Source organism: Ostrea edulis, chromosome 7, assembly GCF_947568905.1.
Source record: "Ostrea edulis chromosome 7, xbOstEdul1.1, whole genome shotgun sequence".
NCBI lineage: Eukaryota > Metazoa > Mollusca > Bivalvia > Ostreida > Ostreidae > Ostrea > Ostrea edulis.
This window is the reverse complement of record NC_079170.1, coordinates 57696012-57723164: the sequence shown is the minus strand read 5'-3', so window position 1 is coordinate 57723164 and position 27153 is coordinate 57696012. Positions and strand designations below refer to the sequence as shown.

Below are 27153 nucleotides of genomic sequence, written 5' to 3'. Positions count from 1 at the left end.
TTTAAGTTTTAACAAACTGTAAATGATAATTTTCAAATTAAATTTAGGATATGATTCGAACCTAAGACCGAAGTCGCAAGCTCTGTTTTTCTTTAGTCAGAAGATCTATTCACTGAGCCACTGAGGCCGATGACAACCGGTGGAAAAATTAATCAAATAGATGTTTTATATGACAATATACTCTATACCAGTAATAAATATACATGTAATTATGATAATTAGCTGTATTTATACACTTTTTAAAAAGAATTCTCTACTATGAGTAAATTAGTTAAATCTAAACTGGGGGTTGATTTTAAGTACCTCTCCATTCCACGACTATGGAGAGGTACAACTTGGACTTTAACCTATGCAGAATATACTGAGCTGACCGGAACTTGCCAGATCTGCAGACTAAACAATTCTAGGTTTGCGAAGAGAAGTAGTATAGCTGTCCACTGAGAGAGAGAGAGAGAGAGAGAGAGAGAGAGAGAGAGAGAGAGAGAGAGAGAGAGAGCAACATTACGTGAGTCACAAATAGGAAATACCTGAATCTATAAAAAGCACAAAACCAAAAGTACGATCCAATTGTTGATAAATATAGCTCTATAAGGTGAAACCAGGTTTTTACGACAGTTTCGTTCATAATCAGTGAACACGCCAAAATGGAGAGGTGCATGTTATCCTTGCTGTTTTTTCTGGGATATTGTGGTAAGTATGGGGTAGATATGATTATGCTGCGACACGGAGAACTTTATCTACTAGTAGTTGTATAGGCATAAATACGTATAAATTATACTTATAGTTTCGTTTCGCTTCAGCTGATAAAAATGTGTATTTTTATGTACCTTATGAATACTGTATTGTACAAAAAGATTTTCAAGACCAACTAATAATTACATTTATTTACATTATCGTAACTTACAATTTGAAATACTCTAAATATTACAATGAATAAAAGTCTCTGAATCACTGATCGATAGAATTTTCCGGGACACCGAATTTTTGTGTATCCACAAATAGGATTGTTCAGCTACCGTAATGTACACAAATGTATATATATATACCTACTGTAGTGTACACATGTGTAGATACATATATATACCTACTGCAGTGTACACATGTGTAGATATATATATACCTACTGTAGTGTACACATGTGTAGATACATATATATACCTACTGCAGTGTACACATGTGTAGATACATATATATACCTACTGTAGTGTACACATGTGTAGATACATATATATACCTACTGTAGTGTACACAAGTGTAGATATATATACCTACTGTAGTGTACACATGTGTAGATATATATACCTACTGTAGTGTACACATGTGTAGATATATATACCTACTGTAGTGTACACATGTGTAGATATATATACCTACTGTAGTGTACACATGTGTAGATATATATACCTACTGTAGTGTACACATGTGTAGATATATATACCTACTGTAGTGTACACATATGTAGATATATATATACCTACTGTAGTGTACACATGTGTAGATACATATATATACCTACTGTAGTGTACACAAGTGTAGATATATATACCTACTGTAGTGTACCCATGTGTAGATATATATACCTACTGCAGTGTACACATATGTAGATATATATACCTACTGTAGTGTACACATATGTAGATATATATACCTACTGCAGTGTACACATGTGTAGATATATATACCTACTGTAGTGTACACAAGTGTAGATATATATACCTACTGTAGTGTACACAAGTGTAGATATATTTACCTACTGTAGTGTACACATGTGTAAATATATATACCTACTGTAGTGTACACATATGTAGATATATATACCTACTGCAGTGTACACATGTGTAGATATATACAGTGAAACTTCTCTAAACCGGCCGGCTCTCGGACTGGAAAAAACGGCCGGTTTAGAGGGATGGCCGGTATACCGAGAATTTAGCAATTACAGACGTTTTATCTCAATATTCACAAAGTAGGTACTGTTCACTTTCATCTGGTGATCTATGATCAATTATCGGTGGAGATTAAATTAGTCCGCTTGTACCTAAAGGTAATTATGAATTACAAGAAATATTCTCGCTGAAATCATCTAATTTTCAACTGAAAATCTATAACAGGATACATAAAGAAAACACAGAGGCCTATTATTGGAATTCCTCTTACCTATAAAAACTCTGTTTACATTGATCGCTTATGTCATTAACAATTTTGTTTTGACGTTTTTAAAAAGTACAGTAGTAAAAATGAAATTGTAATTTGAATATTTCTTTGGAATTTTAAGTCTATGGAAACCAAGAAAATTAATCTATCTTTTAATAATTATCATTAACAGTCATGGGTTTGTTCTTTATTAACTACCGCTTATATCCATACGGTAATGTAGTGTAACAATATGGCGTCTGATACTGTATTCATTCGATATGTTCCGAACTGTTTTTTACATTTTGTACAGAATTTGGAAGGGTCTCTTGGATTAGCTAAGTGTCAATTAACACCCTTGACAGCACAGGTAAACATTAGAAAATAAAGAGGCCACTAGTGTTTTTCACACCTCCGGTTGATAATTTCCCACCTGGCCAGTTGGTCAGTCAATTTTCACACCTGGACGATCTTGATCTTTCTCTGGCCAAACTTTTCTTGTCTTCAAAAAGTGGCCGGTATGTTAAGAGTAAATTACACATGCTTGTTAACAAATGTACTTTAAAAAGTGGCCGATGTCCGGTTTTCAGGGGTGGCCGGTTTTGTAAGACTTTCTTTGTAAGGAAATGTTAAGATTTCTGCCGGGACTTTGAAAATTGGCCGATATTCAGGGAGAACCGGTTTTCTGAGGGGCCGGTTTGGAGAAGTTTCACTGTATACCTACTGTAGTGTACACAAGTGTAGATATATATACCTACTGTAGTGTACACATGTATATATATATATATACCTACTGTAGTGTACACATGTATATATATATATATATATATATATATATATATACCTAACTGTATATATTTCCGTCAAGCCAATAAAAAAAAATCCACTAGAAGTTGGGATTGGATTACAACATGATCAGCATAAAACAGTTTTTCTGTTTTCGATTAATACGTTTGACGAGAAGAAATCACGCTTACTCATAATTTTGCCCTTAAAATTGTCACACTGGACGTTTTGTTAGGTATATATACCATTACAAACACAATCGCAAAAATGAGTTTCAGATTTAGAAATTATGAATGATTGATTGATTGTATCCTGTTTAACGAGAATTTTTCACTCATATGGAGACGTCACCAAGACCGGTGAAGGACTGCAAATATAGGCCTTTGTTTCGCGCTTACGGCCATTGAGCAGTGGGGATTCTTTAGCGTGACACACCTACTGTGACACGGGACATCCGTTTCTAAGGCCATCTCCGAGAACCCGTGATATTCACACCTGATGCCGAGCGTTTGGCGATGGAACTGTCACGACTAAGGTTTGTCGCGGCCGGGATTCGAACCCCGGCCCTCCGCATGCGAGGCGAACGCTAGACCACCGCGGCGGTACCGTATATACAATCTAATTAAAATTAGATCCTATGATCCGCTAATCTACTATCGCTACACTAGTGTCACACTAGGATCATAGGATCTAATTTTAATTAGATTGCGTATATATATGGTTTTTGACTTGATCCAGCGTAGGACTGATTAGTTCAGTTTAGTCTTGACGTTCGATGGGAACAAACTTTTCTATTGCCACATATAACACTCGATAATCTTAATATGTAGACATTTTGTTTGTTATAAGTTTTTGTAGTTTAGTTGTAGTTTTTGTTTCCTTACTTTTCTATGTAAATATTCGATCGTCCTGAAGAAGGGACAGGTCGTCCCGAAAATTTGACAATTCACATGTTCGTGTCGTTGGTCATTTTTAGTTAGTGCTTTATATATATATATATATATATATATATATATATATATATATATATATATATATATTTTGTTTATAGCGGCCCAGGATTCTACTGATCCCACGGAAGTCGCCTCTACCCCACGAGAACCCAGCCTACTACCCATCCTCATCCCCGTGGTAACCACCATTGTGTGTACAATCTCCATTATTATCGTCCTGATCATCTATCTGCGATGTTGTCATCGCCCAGGTGGAGATAAAGTCACTGACGGTAAAGAACTTCTCATTGATGTCCACATGTAATTCCGAATGCAAATATAAATTAAAAGAATAATGATTCTTTATAATATTATTATTTATACTCAAGATTTGTCAAGTTTTCTTAATTATTTTCTGAAACTTTCAAAAATCAACCCAGAAATGAAGATAAAATTGATATTTATAGCTGAGAAGGGTAAAAAGCCAGAGAAAAACAAAGGAGAAGAGATGAGAATTTTTAGCAGCGTTTCAACAGACAAAGGTAACCCACTGTACATGGTGAACCGTCTGACCCACCCAGTCAACCGCTCACAAGGAACGCATAAAAATAATTATATCAGATACATATCACTAACATAAATTAATGGAAATCTTTTATGTGTTTTATCGCTAACTGATTGTATTGAATCTGTCATCGAGGGAGAGAACAACATACATGTATTTATATAGAATTACATTAATAAAGTAATTGATTTTATTTTATCTTGACCAGACTGTTTCTATGAGGAGAACTCGATGTAAATTTAATTTGCTTTCTATTGATGAATCACCATTATTATTGTGTACGAAATAAAACATGAATTCATAGTCCAATACTTGGTGAAGGTGGGTGGGGTCTGGTATAAACAATATTAATCTGGGCCTGATAATGGCGTAGATTGTTACATTTGTTTTTGTCATTGCTCACATTTTTCTACTTACAGAATCGGAATCAGTCCTAAATGGAGGTATGTCATAAACAACCCCCTTTGAATGACTTGACCGTTGAAAACATGTATCATGTGCACCAAGCACCAAATATATTTACATATAAGTATATTTCACAATTTTTCCTCATATTAGCTAAAGACCAATTGAGAGAAATTAAAAGTCTGGAGAAAAATCTTGCGCTTTCCAAAAAAGGTAAGTGAGAAAATAAATCGCACCCTCACACTGAACAAGATTGTGTTTTCTTCCATGAGTACAGGAATAGTAAATTTTAACAATGCAAATGAAAACAGTATAGCTGTGTTGTGTATATGAAAATGATATTTTTGTTTTATATCCAGATTATTTCTAAAAAAAATTTTTTTTATTTTGTTACAGAATTACAGAGTCTTATGTGGCACGGTAAGATTTGTGCGTGTTTTTAAGCGTTCTGCGTGGTAGGATATGCAATGTTTTGTCGACACTGGTTCCTCTTTATCATGTATTATCACAACCATTCTTTTTGTTTTAGCCAACTCAGTATTAAAATTAATAGGTAAGAATTTCTACGGTTAGTTTACAGTTAAAAATACATTGTTGATGGATAGCAGATTGACAAAAAATTACAAGTTGCAAATATTTAGCTTTAATTTTCAATGATAGATGAGGGAATAGATGAAGAAAATGAACCCAAAACACTGAAAGATGAGCTTTTTGAGGAAGTAAACAAGAGAGGTATGGCACAAAACAGTTACTGAATGTTGCACACAGTGTTAGAAATGCAACTATTTTAGTCTTCTCAAACATGCAGGACATCCCATGACAACAGAATGTCTACATCATAGACAGCTGCTTCTTCAATACAATTGGAATTTGAAAATTTTCATAGTTTGTGATCAGTCATAAAAAAAAAATATTTTGTTAAACACCATTCTGATATTCTATGCACATATAAAGATATGCTGGAGTTTTTTTGTCTAGGGGAAATACAGAATTTATTAGATAAAACGCAGAGCAGAGACACGAAAAATATAATTGTTAATTTGGATATTGGGTTGTTTTCTTTTAAGCAAGTGGATACGGTGACAAATGTATGCAATCACACTGTCTTGTTAAAAGTTCAAAGTCAACAAACAATGTGCATCTAGAAAAACCAACCTAAAAAGAAGGAAGGTGTATAACAAAACATTTATAGACTGTGTCCTCGGACAATATCTTTTTTGTTTGACCCGTAGGCTTCGGGCAACAGATCCGTCCTAGGATCAAACAAAATGTAATTTAAACAATATTTATTCAATAAATTGATGGGATTGGGCAGTAGACTTAGCCTATATGAGCCCTCCCTAATAAGGCCAAACAAAATAGCTGTTGTCCTCAAACCCATCCAATACCTGTATATTATTGCAGAAAGTTTGACGAAAATCAAATAGGAAACTTGCCTTAAAACCTTGTTAGTAATGTCGAGCCAACGTAAGCATAAATGTATGAACGTAAGAACGAATTGGCAAGTTACCATATTATTCTTTTATAAACCCTGCAATCTAACATACATAACAATTCATGTTTTTATTTGTCACTTGATTTCTTGCAGTGGCAAAAGATCCCAATGACAAACCGGATGCAGAGGGCGAGGAATCGCAAGCCAGAAGGATTGAAAGTAGCCGTGAGAAGGCGAACAGACTTTTTACAGGTAAAGGTTTGAAAGTAGTCGTGAAAAGACTAACAGAGTTTTTACATGTAAAGGTTCTTTTTGCAAAGTTAAAAACATCTATGCGAACAAGCTCAGAAAGCTATGTATGGAGTTATAAGAAAAATCAGAGAATTTAATTTACCAGTTAAGTGCCAACTTGACCTGTTTGAAAAAGTCGTTTTACCTGTTTTAATTTGAGATGTGAGATTTGGGGATATGGAAACATGTTTTTCGTTTAAAAAGCTCCACTCCGTCATTTATGGTATATGGCGAAACGGGACGTTTCCCTGTTTATATTAATGTGTATACATGTACTAGAATGATTTCTTATTGGTTTAAATTAACATGTAGTCATGAAAACAAGATAGTAAATATTCTTTACAAATATTTATATACACAGTATTATAATGCCACATTTAAAAATCTTTGGTTTGAATGTACATTGTATTCATAGAATTTTGAACATATGTGGAGTCTCTAATATATGGTTTGAACAAGGTACTGTGGATGAAAAATGGAAAACAAACGCTGTAAAACAAAGTCTTAAGGATCAATTTGTCCAGACTTGGCCAAGTGATGTTTTAGCTCTTCCAAGGTTATAATGTACAGAATTTTTAAAACAGGTTTTGGTCTGGAAACTTATCTTGAAAATCTACCTAAGAAACTCGGTAGCATGTTTTTGAAATTTCGTACCACGAACCATCGCCTCCCAGTAGAGACTGGCCGATGGTTTAGTATACCATATAACGAAAGATTATGTGTTTTATGTAATGAAACAAAAATTGCAGATGAATATCATTTTGTATTAGAGTGCAGTGCTTTATCCGGTATAAGAAAAGAATATCTACACAGAAAATATTGTAAGAGACCAAATGTAATGAAATTTTATGAAATCATGTTAACCAATGATGTTAAAAACCTGTGCATGTTTATTTTAAAGATATACGAATTAGTCTGTTCTTCTAACACATAACTTCAAATTTTGGTACATATTTATGTATATATTTCACTTTGTTTATTTGCATACCTATATACATTCCTCTGACGTAACATGAAATTTCTGTATTGTACCTCATGTACCATTTCCATTGTGGTTTGAGCGAATAAAATGAATGAATTAATGACAAAGTAGTTGTGAGAAGGCGAACATATTTTTTTTTTTTTTTTTTTTTTTTTTTTTTTTTTTACATGTAAAGGTTTGAAAGTAGTCGTGAAAAGGCTAACAGACGTTTTACAGGTAAAGGTTTGAAAGTAGCCGTGAGAAGGCGAACAGTTTTTACAGGTAAAGGTAGGAAAGTAGCCGTGAGAAGGCAAACATACTTTCTACATGTACTTTGCTGATGGTTATTACAGAGCAAACTATGCGTCCACAGGACACGGAGAAACAATTTGACAATGACAGAAAATTTACAAATACGCCATGTAGATAAAAACCACACCAGTTCCTAACTGTTGATGTCTGTGCTGAATTGTGTAATTATTTGTTAAATTGAAAACATCTATAAAAATTGCAGTATCAGATTTCTTTGCAGTTTCCTCAAAACGGTAAAGTGTTGTACTCAGTATAGTGGCTGTAATCTGACATACCCAGTATAGTGGCTGTACTCTGACATACCCAGTATAGTGACTGTACTCTGAAATACCCTGTATAGTGGCTGTAATCTGACATACCCAGTATAGTGACTGTACTCTGACATACCCAGTATAGTGACTGTACTCTGACATACCCAGTATAGTGACTGTACTCTGACATACCCAGTATAGTGACTGTACTCTGAAATACCCAGTATAGTGGCTGTACTCTGAAATACCCAGTATAGTGGCTGTACTCTGACATACCCAGTATAGTGACTGTACTCTGACATACCCAGTATAGTGACTGTACTCTGAAATACCCAGTATAGTGACTGTACTCTGACATATCCAGTATAGTGGCTGTACTCTGACATACCCAGTATAGTGACTGTACTCTGACATACCCAGTATAGTGACTGTACTCTGACATATCCAGTATAGTGACTGTACTCTGACATATCGTGTTGTCTCATTAATTTGTAAGGTTATACATATTTAGTATCATAAAATTATTTATATTTGTTTGATTTCAGAAACACACAAAGTATTGAACGAAGGTAAATATATGTTTAATTCACCTATCAATGATTAAAGGAGTTATAGTTCTGGAAATGTCCTGTATACAAGATTGTAATTCAATGTCACAATCAGTAAAGTACATCTCATTTGTTTATTTTAATCAGGTAAAAAGCATATCAAGGAAGCAAACCAAAGAGACATAGAGATTAGAAACTTCACCAAAGGTAAACAATGCACTGAAAATTCCAACCCCAGCCCCAACCAAATTCTACAAACCACACCTTAGATATAAAAAACAGCATTGGAGTGGAAAATGCTAGTCTGGTTTCTTTCAACCTTTATTTTCAGAGTAATGCGTGTTAGTGATCGCATGACAAACTTTAGTTTATAATAATGTTAATCTTTTGATTGAAAATTCGAATTTGTAATCGAATTTTCTTCAACATCAGTTTGAAAATGAATGAAAGTCTCAAGTCATGCACGTATGTCAAATTATCAATGAGAAAATCTTCCAATATTTTTTCAGACGCAAAGAAGGCTCTCGCACAAGGTAGGTAAACGAAAACTCTAGTCAGCAAGAATAAACAACACAAGATACATTACGTTACATACAAAACCATTCCCCGAATAACGACTTTTATTTCCTGTTTTCAGTTAAGGACCGTGTACGAGGCATGCGGAAGTCCTCAGGTATTTATGGGCATTGAATCAATGTAGCCTGCACATCTTGATTTAAAGAGATATCTCTGTTCTTTCGTTTTCTGTAATGTTTCTCTAGCGACACAATGATCTACAAGGACGATCATCTTTGCACTGATAAATCATCTGTTTCATAACACAAGAAATGGCGGCAACCAATGGCGGATTTTAATTAAATGTCTTAATCAAGACAGTCCCCAGACCTCCGACATTTACTGCGCCCCGTTTAGAAATTTCTAGACCCGCCACTTACAACTGATTAAAATGCTGGGTAATTAAATGAGATACTTTAAATCTGGATTGTGTGTTTCAGTTTCTTGCTGTTTTGTTGAAGCATAGTTTAATCTCCTAATTTTTTTTTTAATTAAGGTATTCAATCTATAACGAGATGATAATGAACAATTTTGAATGATTTGTTTAATGTTATATAATGATGAAAGTGAAGTAACTGGAAAATGATTAGAGGCTGACCTTTTTGCATTTGCGACTTTTTTGAAGAGTCATCTGCCCTTGTGAAAATAAGAAAAATCTTAATTTTCTTAAAATGTGTGCGGTAATTGTTTAATTTTATTTCATATTTTCATAAAAAGAAAGTGTATGTAACTTATTTCCAAGACAAGTCATATGAAAGGTAAAGATAACGAACAGTGATCAATCTCATATAACTCCTATAAGCAATACAAAATAGAGAGTTGGGCAAACACGGACCCTGGATACACCAGAGGTGGGATCAGGTGCCTAGAAGGAGTAAGCATCCCCTGTCGCCTTGAGCCCTATATCTTGATCAGGTAAACGGAGGTATCCGTAGTCAAAATCAATGTGCCAAGAACGGCTTAACAATCGGTATGAAACACGTCAGACAGTATTTGACCCAATGATAGGTTGTATTGGCAAACTAGATCGGTATTGATTGATTGATTGTATCCTGTTTAACGTCTCGCTGGAGAATTTTTCACTCATATGGAGACGTCACCAAGACCGGTGAAGGGCATCAAATTTAGGCCTTTGTTCGGCGCTTACGGCCATTGAGCAGTGAGGGATCTTTAGCGTGTCACACCTACTGTGACAAGGGACATCCGATTTTAAGGTCATATTCGAGGACCCGTGACATTTACACCTGATGCCGAGCGTTTGGCGATGGAACTCTTACTACCTGTTTTAACGACTTAAGTTTGTCGCTAGATCATCATAACGACCATAGAATTTGCGAAATGCTGACTCTAAACGAAACTGTTGAAACCCAGGGGTTTGTCACTGGCCTGCCTCGATTTAAAAAAAACTGACCATACGCAGAACAAGCTCTTGCATATCGAATCAGTTGAAAGATATAAACACCATATGCAGGTGATAATGGAATATTGCTACATAAATATGGGAAGTTGACGATGGAGAAGCAAAAATCATCCCGTTTGTCATAAAGTTGAGTTGTTAGTTTGCCGTTAGTATCTACTTTCAATAAAATATCTAAGTATGAAGCAGAAGTGGACGACTCTGTGGTGTCTTTTATTTCGAGTTCATAGAGATATATCGAATCGACATACACCTGTATGATTGAAAGATATCATTGTTAATATATAAAACGTTGTCGATATATCTAAATGTCGAATTGAAGGCCACAGTAAGAGATTTTTTCTTCTCATGTAAACGTTTTTGAATAAATTCTGCTTCATAGGAATATGAAAACAGGTCAGCTAACAAAGGAGCACAATTCGTGCCCATGGGAATTCCAACAGACTGTTGGAAGACCTGATCACCAAAAACCACGAAGATATTGTCAATGAGGAACTCCAGCATATTCTTTATTTCAACTTCAGAGTACTTATGCATGGAATCAGAGTTGTGTTTAACAAAGTCATTTTTGGATGACTGATCACTAGATATGAAGATTTGCGTTTTCCATTTTTGTTGAAGAAGCAACTGTCTATGATGTCAAAAAATATAGTCTTTAATTTATCGTGAATTATGAATTTAAACCTATTGAATAGACGATAAGAGCCTAGGTAGTATCGTACGAAAACGGCTATAATCGGGGCTAAATAAATTTGTTTTAAACATTGTGCGATTTCTCTGAAATTCAGTAATGTTGAAATACTGTGAAAAGAAAACAATTCCTAAAAATTTATTCCAATTTTCAAGTAGGCCTATGACGTTACAAAGTTGGCGATGTTTTACATTTTTTCGAAAACTAAGTAAACTTTTCAGGCAATTGTTCTGATAGAAATTATGGGCCACATGCGTCGATCGAAACTATTTTGATAAACATGCAACGAGGAAGTTTGTGAAACACATATACTTCTATGTATGGCCCATGCATTCTGAAAGAAAAAGTAAGAAATAAATAGCAATTTTAGCGTTGGAGATTTGTGACGTTATGTGTTAGATAGTATTATTAGTTACACAGTTAGTTAGTGACCTGATACGGAAAAATACATGGTGTGAAAAGAAAACCCGTATCGGGCTCGGCGAAAAATACATGGTGTGAAAAGAAAACCCGTATCGGGCGAGGCGAAGCCGAGCCCGATACGGGTTTTCTTTTCACACCATGTATTTTTCCGTATCAGGTCACTAACTAACTGTGTAACGAATTTATCACGTCGAAGACCTCTAACTGTATATATGTGGGGAGTCAAATGTCTTTCCTTTTGACACGGCTGCAAGTCAAACCCGACGATAAATAAAATTACTCGCCCAATACGGATTTTACTCGCATGATACGGTTTTTTTCACGGCGTCATGTGACCAAGATCTGACCAATTAGATTTCAACAATTTTGTCTGAGGCGTGATAAAATGAATACTAAAATTTTGTTTTGTATGCGTGTAATAATTTTGTTCAGATAAAAAGAAAGACGGAAAACTTGGAACTGGGACTGGGTAAGCAATCTTTCTCCTTAAATGTACAGCCTGTTTAGAGAACTAACAATCTTTCTCCTTAAATGTACAGCCTGTTTAGAGATCTCCTTAAATGTACAGCCTGTTTAGAGATCTCCTTAAATGTATAGCCTGTTTAGAGAACTAACAATCTTTCTCCTTGAGGACGTACTCTACATCGTCATAATGTCTTACTTCCTTTTAAAACATGGATGAAAATATAAATATCAGCAATATTTGTATATTCATTTAAAAAAGCATCGCTTAGCTGAGTAGCTCAGTAGATTAACATGTCGACTGCTAAATTGTAGATCGTCTGTTCGAGTCCAGCAGGTGTTTAAAAAAAATTTCAGATTGTTTTCTACTAAAACTGCTCTTTTAACTAATGAATGTGAATCTGAAAGTTTTCAATTTTAAAATATTTTTGTACATATCCTCCACTTTACTTACATTTCTATGGTGTAGCATACCTCCTTAAATGTACAGTCTTTTTAGAGTTCTCCTTACATCCACAGCCTGTTTAGAGAACTAACAATCTTTCTCCTTAAGTAAATGTACAGCCTGTTTAGAGATCTCCTTAAATGTACAGCCATTTATGTACAACCATTATGATAACTAACAATCTTTCTCCTTAAATGTACAACCTGTTTAGAGAACTAACAATCTTTCTCCTACTAACTATCTTTCTCCTTAAATGTACAGCCTGTTTAGAGAACTAACAATATCTCTCCTTAAATGTACAGCTTGTTTAGAGAACTAGCAATCTTTCTCCTTAGATATACAGCCTGTTCAGACAACTAACAATCTTTCTCCTTAAATGTACAGCCTGTTTAGACAACTAACAATCTTTCTCCTACTAACTATCTTTCTCCTTAAATGTACAGCCTGTGTAGAGAACTAACGATCTTTCTCCTTAAATGCACAGCCTGTTTAGAGAACTAACAATCTTTCTCCTTAAATGTACAGCTTGTTTAGAGAACTAACAATCGTTCTCCTTAATTGTACAGTCTCTTTAGAAAACTAAAAATCTTTCTCCTTAAATGTACAGCCTGTTTAGAGAACTAACGATCTTTCTTCTTAAATGTACAGCTTGTTTAGAGAACTAGCAATCTTTCTCCTTAAATGTACAGCTTGTTTAGAGAACTAACAATCTTTCTCCTTAAATGTACAGTCTCTTTAGAAAACTAAAAATCTTTCTCCTTAAATGTACAGCCTGTTTAGAGAACTAACGATCTTTCTTCTTAAATGTACAGCTTGTTTAGAGAACTAGCAATCTTTCTCCTTAAATGTACAGCTTGTTTAGAGAACTAACAATCTTTCTCCTTAAATGTACAGCCTGTTTAGAGAACTAACAATCTTTCTCCTTAAATGTACAGCTTGTTTAGAGAACTAACAATCGTTCTCCTTAATTGTACAGTCTCTTTAGAAAACTAAAAATCTTTCTCCTTAAATGTACAGCCTGTTTAGAGAACTAACGATCTTTCTTCTTAAATGTACAGCTTGTTTAGAGAACTAGCAATCTTTCTCCTTAAATGTACAGCTTGTTTAGAGAACTAACAATCTTTCTCCTTAAATGTACAGCCTGTTTAGAGAACTAACGATCTTTCTCCTTAAATGTACAGCTTGTTTAGAGAACTAACAATCGTTCTCCTTAATTGTACAGTCTCTTTAGAAAACTAAAAATCTTTCTCCTTAAATGTACAGCCTGTTTAGAGAACTAACGATCTTTCTTCTTAAATGTACAGCTTGTTTAGAAAACTAAAAATCTTTCTCCTTAAATGTACAGCCTGTTTAGAGAACTAACGATCTTTCTTCTTAAATGTACAACCTGTTTAAAGAATTAACAATCTTTCTACTTGAATGTACAGTCTCTTTAGAGAACTAACAATCTTTCTCCTTAAGTGTACAGCCTGTTTTGAGATCTCCTTAAATGCACAGCCTGTTTAAAGAATTAACAATCTTTTTCCTTAAATGTACAGCCTGTTTAGAGATATCTTTAAATGTACAGCCTGTTTAAAGAATTAACAATCTTTCTCCTTGAATGTACAGCCTCTATAGAGAACTAATAATCTTTCTCCTTAAATGTACATCCTCTTTAGAGAACTAGCAATTTTTCTCCTTAAATGTACAGCCTGTTTAGAGAACTAACAATCTTTCTCCTTAAATGTATAGCCTGTTTAGAGATCTCCTTAAATGTATAGCCTGTTTAAAGAATTAACAATCTTTCTCCTTAAATGTACAGCCTCTTTAGAGAACTAACAATCTTTCTCCTTAAATGTACAGCCTCTTTAGAAAATTAGCAATTTTTCTCCTTAAATATACAGCTTGTTTAGAGAACTAACAATCTTAACTTTCTCCTTAAATGCACAGCCTGTTTAGAGATCTCCTTAAATGTACAGCCTGTTAAGAGATCTCCTTAAATGTACAACCTGTTTAGAGAACTAACAATCTTTGTATGAAGTAGTGCTTTATCTTGTGTCGATTCATTTCTAGAGAGGAGAAAAAACCACTACTGAAGTAATCATCTAACTGGTTTAAAGAAGCAGGAAGGATGTCCTATAACCGATGTGAAAGCAGACAATCTGCCAGATGACAACAACTTAACCCGCGCATAATCAATGAATAGAATTATATATTTCTCTGAATTTGGTGCTTGGTTAGATGCTTATTTATTGCGTATGATAATGTCTGTATTGCGTATGTATTTTTAGATGTTTTTGTATTTTGTTTTAAGCTCTATTCGAAAGTTTTTCAGAGATGTCGCCAGCTTTCTAATAAAGCATTTACTCATTTCATGTTATATGTAGACTTTGAAATTCACAGTAATTTCACTTGCTTAAATATGTGTGTGAGTTTGTGACTAAATTGTACATAAAGTGTTCAAAAATAGTTCAGTTTAATCACATTTGCTGTCGTTATCAAGTATGTGAATTTGATCAATATTTTGATGTGATATAGTTAATTGAAGTATTTTCTTCAATTTGCGATTCGAAGGTCGCGTCTTTACTGTAATCAAACATTAAATGAGTTGTATTTTACAAAGCTAGATACAGGTGGGTACTTGTTATCATGTTATTTTGTATTGCTTGAATCATTCATAGCTGTTTTCACTGTACATATTTAGCTTTCCTATATATTAAAGGTTGTTCAATATACATTTACATGATATGTGTTTATTACTAGTTTACAAAACCGGTACTTGCTCCTGAACTCGGTTTTTTTATTCAATAGATTTAAACCTAATGAACATTTAATTATATCTTACATTTACAAGATATATTTGATTTACGAACTTTTGAACTTTAATAATGTAATTTATCTTGAATTTATAATACATTTATTGATCAGTCATAAAATAGTTTAGTGTAGCTGTGAACCTCACGACATACATGTACATGCAGCTCCCCAGGTAATTCTATTCGAAAGAGGAAGAAATGTTATTGCATGCAACTAACTGCACCGAAAAAGAAAATTCACTCTCATAAAATACGTCTTCCACATTGATAAAAACTGAGCTATAAAAACAAATGTTAAACAGCATTTTTAGAGTTCGAGTACGAATTTTCACGTTCAGCGCGATTGTCGCACATCGTTTCACTTTCATAAAGTCGTAAAAAGTTAACTGTAGATATTTTAACAAATTCAATCTTTTTTCAAATAAAAACTAAAGGATGTTAATTCATGTTCAAATATAGTAAATTCTAAAGGTAATAGGAAAAAAATGTTTAAAAAGTGGTTTTACGACTTGAGAAGACGATTTCCAGGCGGTTTGATTGATTGATTAAATATTGTTTAACATCCCTCTCGAGAATATTTCACTCATATGGAGACGTCACCATTGCCGGTGAAAGGTCTGCAAAATTTAGGCCTGTGCTCGGTGCTTACGGCCTTTGAGCAGGGAGGGATCTTTATCGTGCCACACCTACTGTGACACAGGACCTCGGTTTTTGCGCCTCTTACGACAAGCAAGGGGAACTGAATTTCAAAGGCATGTCCAAATATTTTTCATTAGCAAAAGTTGCTTTTAAAATTCTATATATTTTGCCCTTTCATGAAATGAACATTTCGTTGAACCGCTTTTGTATAATATGGTCCTCCAATTTTTGCAATACTTTACAATAAAAATTCCCGTTGATTCAATATGTGTGCTCTTTCATAGGTATTTGAAATATTTTGGATACATCCAATCAATGGTGATTTATATTTTCACAAAAGGATTGAGTACCTATGTATTCATACAAAGCACGTTCTATATTTTCTGGTGATTTAAAAACTTTGAACGAATATGTTCTATCTCATAACTCTTATAAGCAATACAAAATAGAGAGTTGGCCATGCACGGATCCCTGGACACAACAGAGGTGGGATTAAGTGCCTAGGAGGAGTAAGTATCCCCTGTCGACCGGTCACACCCGCCGTGAGCCCTATATCTTGATCAGGTAAACGGAGTTTTCCGTAGTCAAAACAGTGTGCCAAGAACGGCCTAACACTCGGTATGAAACATGTCAGACAGCGTTTGACCCAATGATAGGTTGTATTGTCAAACTAGGTCAATGACCATAGAATTTGCGAAATGCTGACTTTAAGCGAGACTTTTGAAACCCCTGCATCATCAACTTGTTTACCTGTAGCCTGCCTCGATTTAAAAACTAACCATACACAGATACACGTATCGAATCAATTGAGATATAAATTTTTATTATTATTAAAATTTATAAAAGTGCACAATTTTACAAACAAAAATGCAATCAATGGCGCTTATGGTACGATATAAACACCATATGCAGTTGATAATAGAATATTGCTACATAAATATCGGAAGTTGAAGATGGAGAAGCTGACATCATCCCGTTTGTCATACAATTGAGTTGTTAGTTTGCCGTTAATAGCAATTTTCAATAAAATATCTAAATATGAAGCAGAAGTGGACTTTATTTCAAGTTCACGGAGATATATCGAATCGACAAACGAATGAAAATCATTATTGTGAAACATTATTAGGTCACCTGAATTCATTCAGGTGACCTATTGCTATCTGTTTTTGTCCGTCGTCGTTCGTCGGGCGTCGTGCGTTAACATTTGAACATTTTCAGCTTCTTCTCTGAAACCCCTGAACCAATTTCAACCAATTTTGGCATATAGCATCTGTGGGTGGAGGGGAACAAAAATTGTGAAATTCGTGGTCCCTGCCCCCCTGGGGCCTGAGGGGTGGGGCAAAAACCATCAAAATGAGTGTAATTTTAAAAAAATCTTCTTCTTTACTCCTGGACATCAAGAAGCCAAACTGTGGGCATAATTATAATGAGAGTTGAGTCCTCTACCAAAATTGTGAAATTCATGGCCCCTGGGGCAGGGGTTCTTGTGTTAGGGTGGGGCTCTATTGGTCATATAGTGAAAATGTAGAAATTCTTTGAAAATCTTCTTCTCTGTCTCTGGGTATTAAGTAGACAAACTAATAGCATGGTAATGATGAGCAAGGATGCCTCTTTATACCCCCCGCAACAAGTTGTGGGGGGGGGGGTGTATACTGGAATCGGGTTGTCCGTCCGTCCGTCCGTCTGTAGACGCAATGGTTTCCGGGCTCTAAAGGAATTATCCTTTCCACCTACCGTCACCATATCATATATATATGGACTACCCATGGGATGAAGATGTTCCCTATCGATTTTGGGGTCAAAAGGTCAAAGGTCAAGCACACTGGACATCGAAGTAGCAATATGGTTTCCGGGCTCTAAACTTTCCACCTACAGTCACCATATCATACATATGGACTACCCATGGGATGAAGATGTTCCCTATCGATTTTGGGGTCAAAAGGTCAAAGGTCATGCGCACTGGACATCGAAGTAGCAACACTCAGAAAAGAGGTAGTTTATACCTATTACCAACACCCTTTGGGAGATTGGGGTAAGCGGGGGGTATTCTTAGTGAGCATTGCTCACAGTACCTCTTGTTAAAAATTGTGAAATTCATGGCCCCTGGATCAGGGGTTCTGGTGCTAGGGTGGGGCTCTATAAGTCATATAGTGAAAATGCATTATTTCTTTGAAAATCTTCTTCTCTGTCCTTGGGTATTAAGTAGACAAACCAATAGCATGGTTATGATGAGCAAGGATGCCTCTTTCAAAATTGTGAAATTCATGGCCCCTTTGTCAGGGGTTCTGGTATTAGGGTGGGGCCCTATTGATCATATAGTGAAAATGCATTTTATTTCTTTGAAAATCTTCTCCTCTGCTGCTGGGTATTAAGAAGACAAACTAATAGTATGATAATGATGATCAAGGATGCTTCTTTCAAAACTGAAATTTATGGCCCCTGGGTCAGGGGTTCTGATGCAAAGGCGGGGCTGACCACATAGCTATTCAATGTTTCTTCCATCCAAAAGTAAAATTCTTATATTTAAACACAAACCTAATTCAAACATTGGAAGGTTGTTACATGATACTCAGGTGACCTATAAGGCCCCTGGGCCTCTTGTTATGAAACATCGCCGATATATCTAAATGTCGAATTCAAGGCCACAGCAAGAGATCTTCTCGCGTAGAAGGTTTTTTTTTTTTTAATTCTGCTTTATAAGAATATAAAATCAGGTCAGCTAACAAAGGAGCACAATTCGTATATTTGTCTCTTCCAAAGATTGTTTTACAATATGAATACATGTATTGTTATTTCTACAAAATTTTACAATATTTACAAAATTATATCAATCTATAACCAGAGTTATTACCAGCATTATACAGTTATTGACTGGGCTCGAGGACAACAGCTGTTTTGTTGGACCCAAGAACGGATCTGTTGCCCGAAGCCGTAGGCTGAGAGCAACAGGTCTGTTCGAGGGTCCAACAAAACAGCTGTTGTCCGAGGACCCAGTCAATAACTGTTTGGTTATACACCTTCATTTCTTAGTTTTTTTTTTTACTAGATCCACATGGTTTGTCGACTTTGAACGGAACAGTGTGATTGCGTACATTTATCACCGATTCCACTAGTTTAAAGAAAACATACCCAATATCCTAATTCATAATAATATTTTTCGTGTTTCTGTTCTGCTTTTTATCTAATAAATTCTGTATTTCATCATCAGTCAAATCGGTGAATATCACCATTACGTAAACAAATCAGTAGACCAAGAATCACGTGACTTGCGTATAAAAGCTTTAACAAGAATAAAATAGAAATAAGTAGACCTAAACTTCATTTTAATACAATTGATTCTAAAAAAAAAGATGAACAAATATTTTTTTTATATTCTTGCTGTTCCAAATTTGAATTTTCATCTTCCTTTCAGCAACTGTCGCAAAATGTGCATTCGCCATTTCTCTTTATCCAAACGACACAAAAGATAACTCGAGTTAGCGTCATATGACGTCATCGGTCAACAGTCTTTTTTAACAGTCGATTTTAACAGTTCCCGGTTCAACAGTCGCCTGAACAGTCGAAATGTTGAACTTTTTTCGTAAGGAGTTATATAGGAACTGTTTTATAGGGGTATAACGATATCCTCTTCTATTCTGTCAAAAGGAATTTAGTGTTGTACACACTATCAATCTTAAAACGATATTTTGTTCAAAAAATTCTGTTTAAGTTTGAAAAAATCAGCAGAAAAATAACCACGCATATTGTAATTCTAGCGATGAAATAACCAAATAACCACACATATTGTAATTCTAGCGATGAAATAACCAAATAACCACGCATATTGTAATTCTAGCGATGAAATAACCAAATAACCACGCATATTGTAATTCTAGCGATGAAATAACCAAATAACCACGCATATTGTAATTCTAGCGATGAAATAACCAAATAAACATGCATGGTTACAGTCATAGGAAGAATTAAAGCTGTATGGTCCGAATTACAATATTTTTTTTCATCTCGTAAAAACGCTATTAAATCATCGCACGTATGTAGCTATGAGACTATACGACATATCATGAATTATTTCACCTGTTTTAACCCAAATAATTTGATTTTAAATCGATGTTTACAAATAATCGCGTCATTCTGCCATTTCAAGTGAGTCACGTGACCAGTTCAAACTTTCAGATCATCGATGGTCTTATCTGTGTAAAGCTGTGTATTTTGTTATAACAGTACCGTACCATAAGTTTAATGGAAATAAAAATATCAAATGCCTCTTAGTAATTCGTTGTTTTACGCTCTTTCAGCCTTAAATCTAGACATTTGCGTATGAGTTAATACATCATGTTGGGATTCCCCTGACGCGCGTGGGTCTATTTATAGACTCTATTATGGGATGATTTATACATGTAGCCACTATATTTACTTTCTAAATAATATTCGCACTGTTTTCTTTTACATGCAGATGTTTTCAAGCATGTAATTAAGGGAAAGTTAATAACTTTATAAAGTAATTAATCTGCTTTAAAGTAATTATGTACAAAAATAATACATGAACATCGGGTCATACAGCTTTAACCATTTCACGTTCAATTTCAAAAAATAAATTCCAATCAGTATTTGAGTACTTGCTACCCCTGGGGGGTGGGGGTGGGGTGGGGGTATTGCATTCGATACCACGTCTGTGTATAAAACCACTCTTTAATTTACACCAGAGAACATTTTACAATCCGTAATAACATTTTTTAAATTGAAGATGAACAAGTCAAGTGTAGCGTGTAGCTGAGCCAACATCGCTCACAATGTTATCCAAATTAGGCACTGAATCACAATGACAACACCAAGTTGTATTTAACCTTTAATTGTTCAATCAAACTATATTACACTCGTAGTGGATAAGAATGGCCGCACAATTTTTGTAGGAATCTAGGGAGACAACTAGTATACCAATGAACGGTGGGCAAAATTAGTGGCCCCGCTTTGATGCGAGTGCCAGAAGGGACCCAGGCCCCAGCTTTTTCACCCTGTCTCTCGCTTGCTACCTGTATAAGTCACCGTTCAGTTTTCATTCCAACAGGCTTGTAGCCTCTCCTCCTTTTTATAGAGGTAGAGGGGGACCTAGCTCTGACTGCATCGGACCCCAAGCATTAAGTGAAACCAACCAACACTCCATTACATATCACCTAGCCATGAGTAACCTGCCCTCATGCTTTGATGCAGATGGGGAGAGACACCCAGGTTAAGCATGAGGCCAGTTGTCTCCCTAGACCCTGCCACTGACATTGATATAATGTCCCCCACAAAAATTTACAAGCGGTATGTACAATTAGAGGGTTATCCAGATCGAGGAGGGAAGATTTTGCCCAAATGGCACAGCTTATTTTACATCAAAAAGGGAGCATTTTATCATAATAAAAAGCATGTTTGAACTGAAAACCTAATAAATCAAAATCCCGACTATTGACTGGCAGCAGCCTGAAGGCAGCTTTGATATCTGTCTTTGCCAGAAATGCCCCCCTGCCCAGTTTGAAAATAATTTTTGCAGCATCATCAATTGTTGAATAAGTAACTGAACTGTCTTGAGAATCAATGAAGTCATTAATAGATGATGATTCAGGGTATGACAAGTGATGGATAGGAATCGTTAACGTACAACAGCCAAAATTCTTGGTTAATAATCCCCCAAGAAGATTGTGGATTAGCTTCTTTGCGTAACCGGTATTGTTCATCATACTTGTACCACCCCCTGACCTACTGGCTGCTAGTCTGATGTCTCTCATGTATTTTAGAAACTCCTGGGCCCTTGTACGGTATTTCTCTAGCATGACACTCATATAGATAAAGAACGCATTGGTCCACTGTTCAATAGTTAGAAAGGACCCAGCTTTAGCCTTGACAATACAAAATTTGCCATCTTTGACTCCGATTTCCCCCGTTCCCCCGATACTGTCCTGCATTTCTCTAGCCGACTTAAGTAGGAGTGATAAGTCAAAAAACTGACCGCTCCAATTTTTTTTGAATTTTATGGGGATATGGTGCCCAACATTATCGAAACAACTAATGACAGGGGCTGGGGTAAATTCTGAAAAGCCTGGGGTTAGGGAAAAAGAGAAGTGGCAGGGGTGGCATTAGAAGGTGAATTAAACTCACCCAGGTCCAAAACTTCATCACTGGCATGGTCAACCTCAACTGGCGCAACTTGTGGTTCTGCCTGTGGGGGAGCACATGGTACAGAAAAGCTAGACGGCCCTGGCTCTGGTTGCCGAGTGGAATTCTTCTGCATTTTTCTTGCTCCTCTCCCTCTGGATGGGGAGACCATCCCTCTTTTAGAAGCTTTTCTTGCTGGTGGCATCTCCTTTTCGATTTGCTACACTGATTCTCCTGGATTTGGATTAATTTTCTAAGCTGTCTGCTTATGGCTACCACTCAACGAGGTTTAAACAGGAAGAGGAAGTGGTATGATTTGGTAGCTCATCTCTATAGTCAACTTGTACAAAGTTGTATTCCATCAATTTGTATATATAGTAGGTTGTCACTCAATCAAAAGAGATTATCTTATATTCATTTCAATAATCCTTTATATGTCATATTTGATGATAACCAAAATGTTGGAAAGATTTGTCTGTTTTTAGCAAATGACAGGTAATTCCATGTCATCGGAATCGCCTGTTTGTGTTTTTTTGTCATGCCGGTGATGTCACACTAAATTCATTACATTAGATTATGTGGACCCCACAGAAGCTTTCACGGGGAAATTTGGAAGTTTTATCGCTGAAGTTCAGCAAGAATGTTCGACAATTTTGTTCTTGATTCTAAGACTTCATGCAAGGTATTACAGTGTAGTTAATTTTTACGCTTTTCCACTGAATGTCTGCCAAAAGCTTCATCCAGGATATTTCGCAGTTTTGTCGCTTACTTTCACAAAATATTTTTTTTTTAAAGTTCACGAGGAGAAATGACATTATTGTTGCTGATGCTTACTGAATATAGTCATATCTATTTGAAAAATTGTACCTCTGTTGTTCTTGGGGAGAATATTTCAAAGTATTTTCCCTACATATTCCTATTTATAATTTTGAAAACCTTTCATATTTAACATCTTCAGAACCAGTAATTCTACCCCCGCAAAAGAAGGAGGGGGGATTATAATGGGATCACTTTGTCTGTCACGATTTGTCCAGAGGATATCTTATTTGTTCCATTTTTTTTTCTTCCAAATTCTAAAACTGCCCTTAGATTATCTAGTTCAAATCAAACCGCCACCTATTTGCACCTTTTAAAACTTTCACAGACCATACACTAGTCAGTTCTGGCAAAATATGAAACGGTCATTTTGAAGAGCGACTCCAATCACCAACGCTCCTAATGAATTCAAAATAATTATTTTTCCATTTTTTTTTCTTCCGTATTCTGAAACGACACTTAGATTATCTAGTTCAAATCAAACCGCCACCTATTTGCACCTTTAACCACTTTTACACACCATACACTAGTCAGTTCTGGCAAAATATGAAACGGTCATTTTGAAGAGCGACAGAAACACAAATACGAATAGTAGGATACATCGCAAAGCTCAATCACTATAGGTCCATACACTAACTAATCACTATTTCATCAAACATATAGATTTATATAAACAAGTCTACATATCTATGCAGTGGCGGATTAGGGGGATGGGTCACACCCCGCCCCCGGTCTTCTTACTTTTTTTAACCACAACCAAACATATAAAGGATGTGGTGACTATAAATGAAAGGAAGAAGGAGCAAGAATTTCGGTCAATAATGCATTAAAATGTCCCATTTTAAATCAATTTTTTTTCAAAATTTTCCCGAGGGAGGAACAAGAATTCCTGTCGAACATGCATTGAAATGTACCATTTTAAATCATTCTTTTTGAAATTTTTCCAGTCGAAAATGCATTAAAATGTCCTATTTTAAATCAACCTTCCCCTTTGCGCCCCCCCCCCCACACACAATAAGGTATAGATCCGCCACTGCTATGCAAGTCAACTATTCTAAGTTTTGGTGACATTTTGTCCTGTGACTTTTTGTCCGTATACCAAACATGAATGCTATTTTGACTAATTTCGTGAAACTGAGGACGGGTCCTTTGTAAGCAATTATATTTGGGGCATAAGCGAACAGATATACGTTGACCTTGAAAATAAATAAATATATATTAGGTAAATAAAAGGAAAAAAGCCTCCAGACGTTAGTTTTGTTGTCCTATGATTTTTACTGGGGAAAAGGAGGATGGCACGATCCCTCATGCCTGCTGGTTCCTATACACGACCCTGCTATATGTATATAGAGTCTAGTTGGTTAAATTTTAACACAAAAACAATTATCTCGTAATAGAAAATGTTTCCACTTTTGTACAAAAACACCCAAAGTAAACCTCCGAGTTGTATACAGTAGATGCGTGGTTGTTCGCATATCGGAGATAATTTGAATTCAGATAATCAGAAAATATATTTGAAATAAAAGAGGGTGAGAGAAGAAAAATACTATGCAAAATAAATAAATGAATAATAAAACAATGTTGAATATGTGCCTACATATTGTTCGTAAGTTGGGCGAGTGGTACTTCTAATTATACGATTACGAAGGTTGGTCACCGTAGAATAACCTGGTGTTATTTTATTTACAGGTAATTGTTTACACCTGCACGTTAATCCAAGTTTAAGACGTCTAGTTGTGCCTTGTTCACACCTGCTATCATGTGATTAAAATATAAACGATGACTTGTAGGAATTGTTATGGAGATAACATTATTGTAAATATGCTTTGAATAAAAAGCCATTGTTTTCAAGTTGTTTATTCGTTATTAGATATCTTAGACATAATTCAGAAATCTTATTCATTAAAATATCAATTTTGGAGTTTGATAATACAAGTTAATTTATATCTTTCAAGTTATGATGTGCATGCGAAACAGAAAACCGATAAGGGGGGAGGGGGGTATTATTACAATGGATTTAAAACCAATGGGGCACCGCTTCGAGTTAAACACCACGCATGCGCAGAAGCCGGTGATTCGAGTAGTTTTAGATCTTTTCCCTATATATTCTATTAAGAACGACCCTGATCACCAGCGACAGCCATCACGGTTACAACGGTAGTTTGAATCCTCAGCGTAGGTGAGATGAAAGGGTTAATTTTATCGATTTATTTTGGTACTGTAGTATTTAAAGGAGAGAGGAGAAAATCTTTGGCTGGACCGGGAATCGAACCCGAGACCCCTGCATTACTAATCAGGTGCTCTAACTGCTCTAAACACGGTCCGTATAGCCCTAATTACTACATTCCTCTCTCCTTAAGATCAATCATAATTTTTTTTAATTGTCTTTCAATATCAACCCAGGTTCATTTCGCCCCTGGCAGGCCAACCTGCACTACCAGGGGTGGTCAACGGCACCAAATGTAGTATAGAAGAGAGGAGAAAATCTTTAGCTGGACCGGGAATCGAACCCGGGACCCCTGCATTACTAGTCAGGTACTCTAACCACTGAGCTATCCAGGCCGATATCCACGGTCCGTATAGCCCTAATTACTACATTCCTCCCTCCTTAAGATCAATTATGATTTTTTATAATTGTCTTTCAATATCAACCCAGGTTCTTTTTCCCCTGGCAGGCATTTTCACCTGTCAGTGCCAGGGGCTAGTCTACGGCATCAAATGTAGTATAATGGCCTGCCAGGGGCGAAATGAACCTGGGTTGATATTGAAAGACAATTATAAAATTATATTTGATCTTAAGGAGGGAGGAATGTAGTATTTAGGGCTATACGGACCGTGGATATCGGCCTGCATAGCTCAGTGGTTAGAGCACCTGACTAGTAATACAGGGGTCCCGGGTTCGATTCCCGGTCCAGCCAAAGATTTTCTCCTCCTCCTATACTACAGTACGTTACACGTACTACTCTTAAAGTGATATTGCATTAGATATTGATCACATTGAAAATGAATTGTATTCTTTAATCTGCTCGCTTTTGCAAGTGAACAAAACGGTGCATCTGATAGAATTGTGAATACATCTGCCAGAGGATGGTGAGTTAAAAGAACATCATCAGTCAATAAAAGTATCATTGATTATAGTACAGAAAGAATTAGATTTGATACAATCTCATTGATCACTACAATTTAAATAAACAAAATTCAAAGAGAGGAAATAGTCAATGCTACTTATACATATGGCAACGTCTCCATACTTCATCCCCTGAGACCATTGGTCAATTGAAGGGACAAAAGGTGATGAAGAGGTCAGACGGTTAACGCCCGCCGACACGCCTCAATGGCCGATGGCAACATGTTAACTTTAAATTTTTATGTTTAAAACATATCTAGGTGCAGTATATGGCTTGATTCCGACGTGAAAAGGTGGGAAAACTTTTCATAAATTCATTCAATTGGTTTAAACCATCTTTATTGAATGAAACATTGCAGGAAATAAACAAATAGGAGCAAAATGAAACCGGATTCGGAAACAAGTGCTAGCACTTATATAAATCCGTCTCCTATATTACAATGATAAATCAGAATCGTATTATGGTTATGACATAAACATTTATATGCGATTCATCATTTACATGTACATATAAAATAATGATAAAATAATGGTGATGATAATGTGTGATGGGGTTGTGTGAATATTTCAACATCATTTAGAATATATACATAAGGCAAATATTAGATTACAAGCGTAAGTATTACTGATATATCAGGTTTTATAGGGTACAGCAAATCTTTTACTTTGGATAATAAATTTATGTACTGATTGAAATATAGTTATGTTTTAAGATACTGATGTGAGTTTCCTAAAAGCAGAGTGTTTGTGTTAATGTTACACAATTGTGTTAAATTTGATAGATACCTGGCCCTGAGTTGATGGTACAATGGGCATTCTGAGAGATAATGTTTGCTGTCTTCTACTTTACCACATAAGCATAAAGGACTGTCGACAATATTTATTGTGAATAAATGATACTTTAATGAACTGGAATTCATGCGTAGACATGCATGTAAAATCTGAGCTTGTCGTGAACCTATGAGAATAATTTCCAGATACATGTACCAAAATTTGTTCCATTTTCTTACTGTTACATCGATGTCATTG

General features: G+C 35.6%; 1 protein-coding gene across 3 annotated transcripts; it reads left to right on the top strand.

The window, feature by feature from the left end:
* The first annotated feature begins 386 nt into the window (after positions 1-386).
* LOC125653346 (uncharacterized) lies at positions 387-15334 on the top strand. 3 transcript variants are annotated; one of them, XM_048882794.2, is made up of 15 exons: positions 387-690; positions 3971-4144; positions 4319-4393; positions 4836-4859; positions 4975-5034; positions 5218-5241; positions 5351-5374; positions 5482-5553; positions 6410-6508; positions 8617-8640; positions 8767-8826; positions 9129-9152; positions 9257-9292; positions 12138-12174; positions 14665-15334. In XM_048882794.2, the coding sequence occupies exons 1-15, from the start codon at positions 645-647 to the stop codon at positions 14690-14692; spliced, it is 807 nt and encodes a 268-aa protein (XP_048738751.2). In that variant the 5' UTR covers positions 387-644; the 3' UTR covers positions 14693-15334. The 3 variants fall into 3 exon arrangements, with proteins under 3 accessions (XP_048738751.2, XP_048738752.2, XP_056000771.1); XM_048882795.2 differs by lacking the exon at positions 12138-12174 and having other exon boundaries at positions 396-690; XM_056144796.1 differs by lacking the exon at positions 14665-15334 and having other exon boundaries at positions 396-690; positions 9884-12174.
* The last annotated feature ends 11819 nt before the right edge of the window (positions 15335-27153 follow it).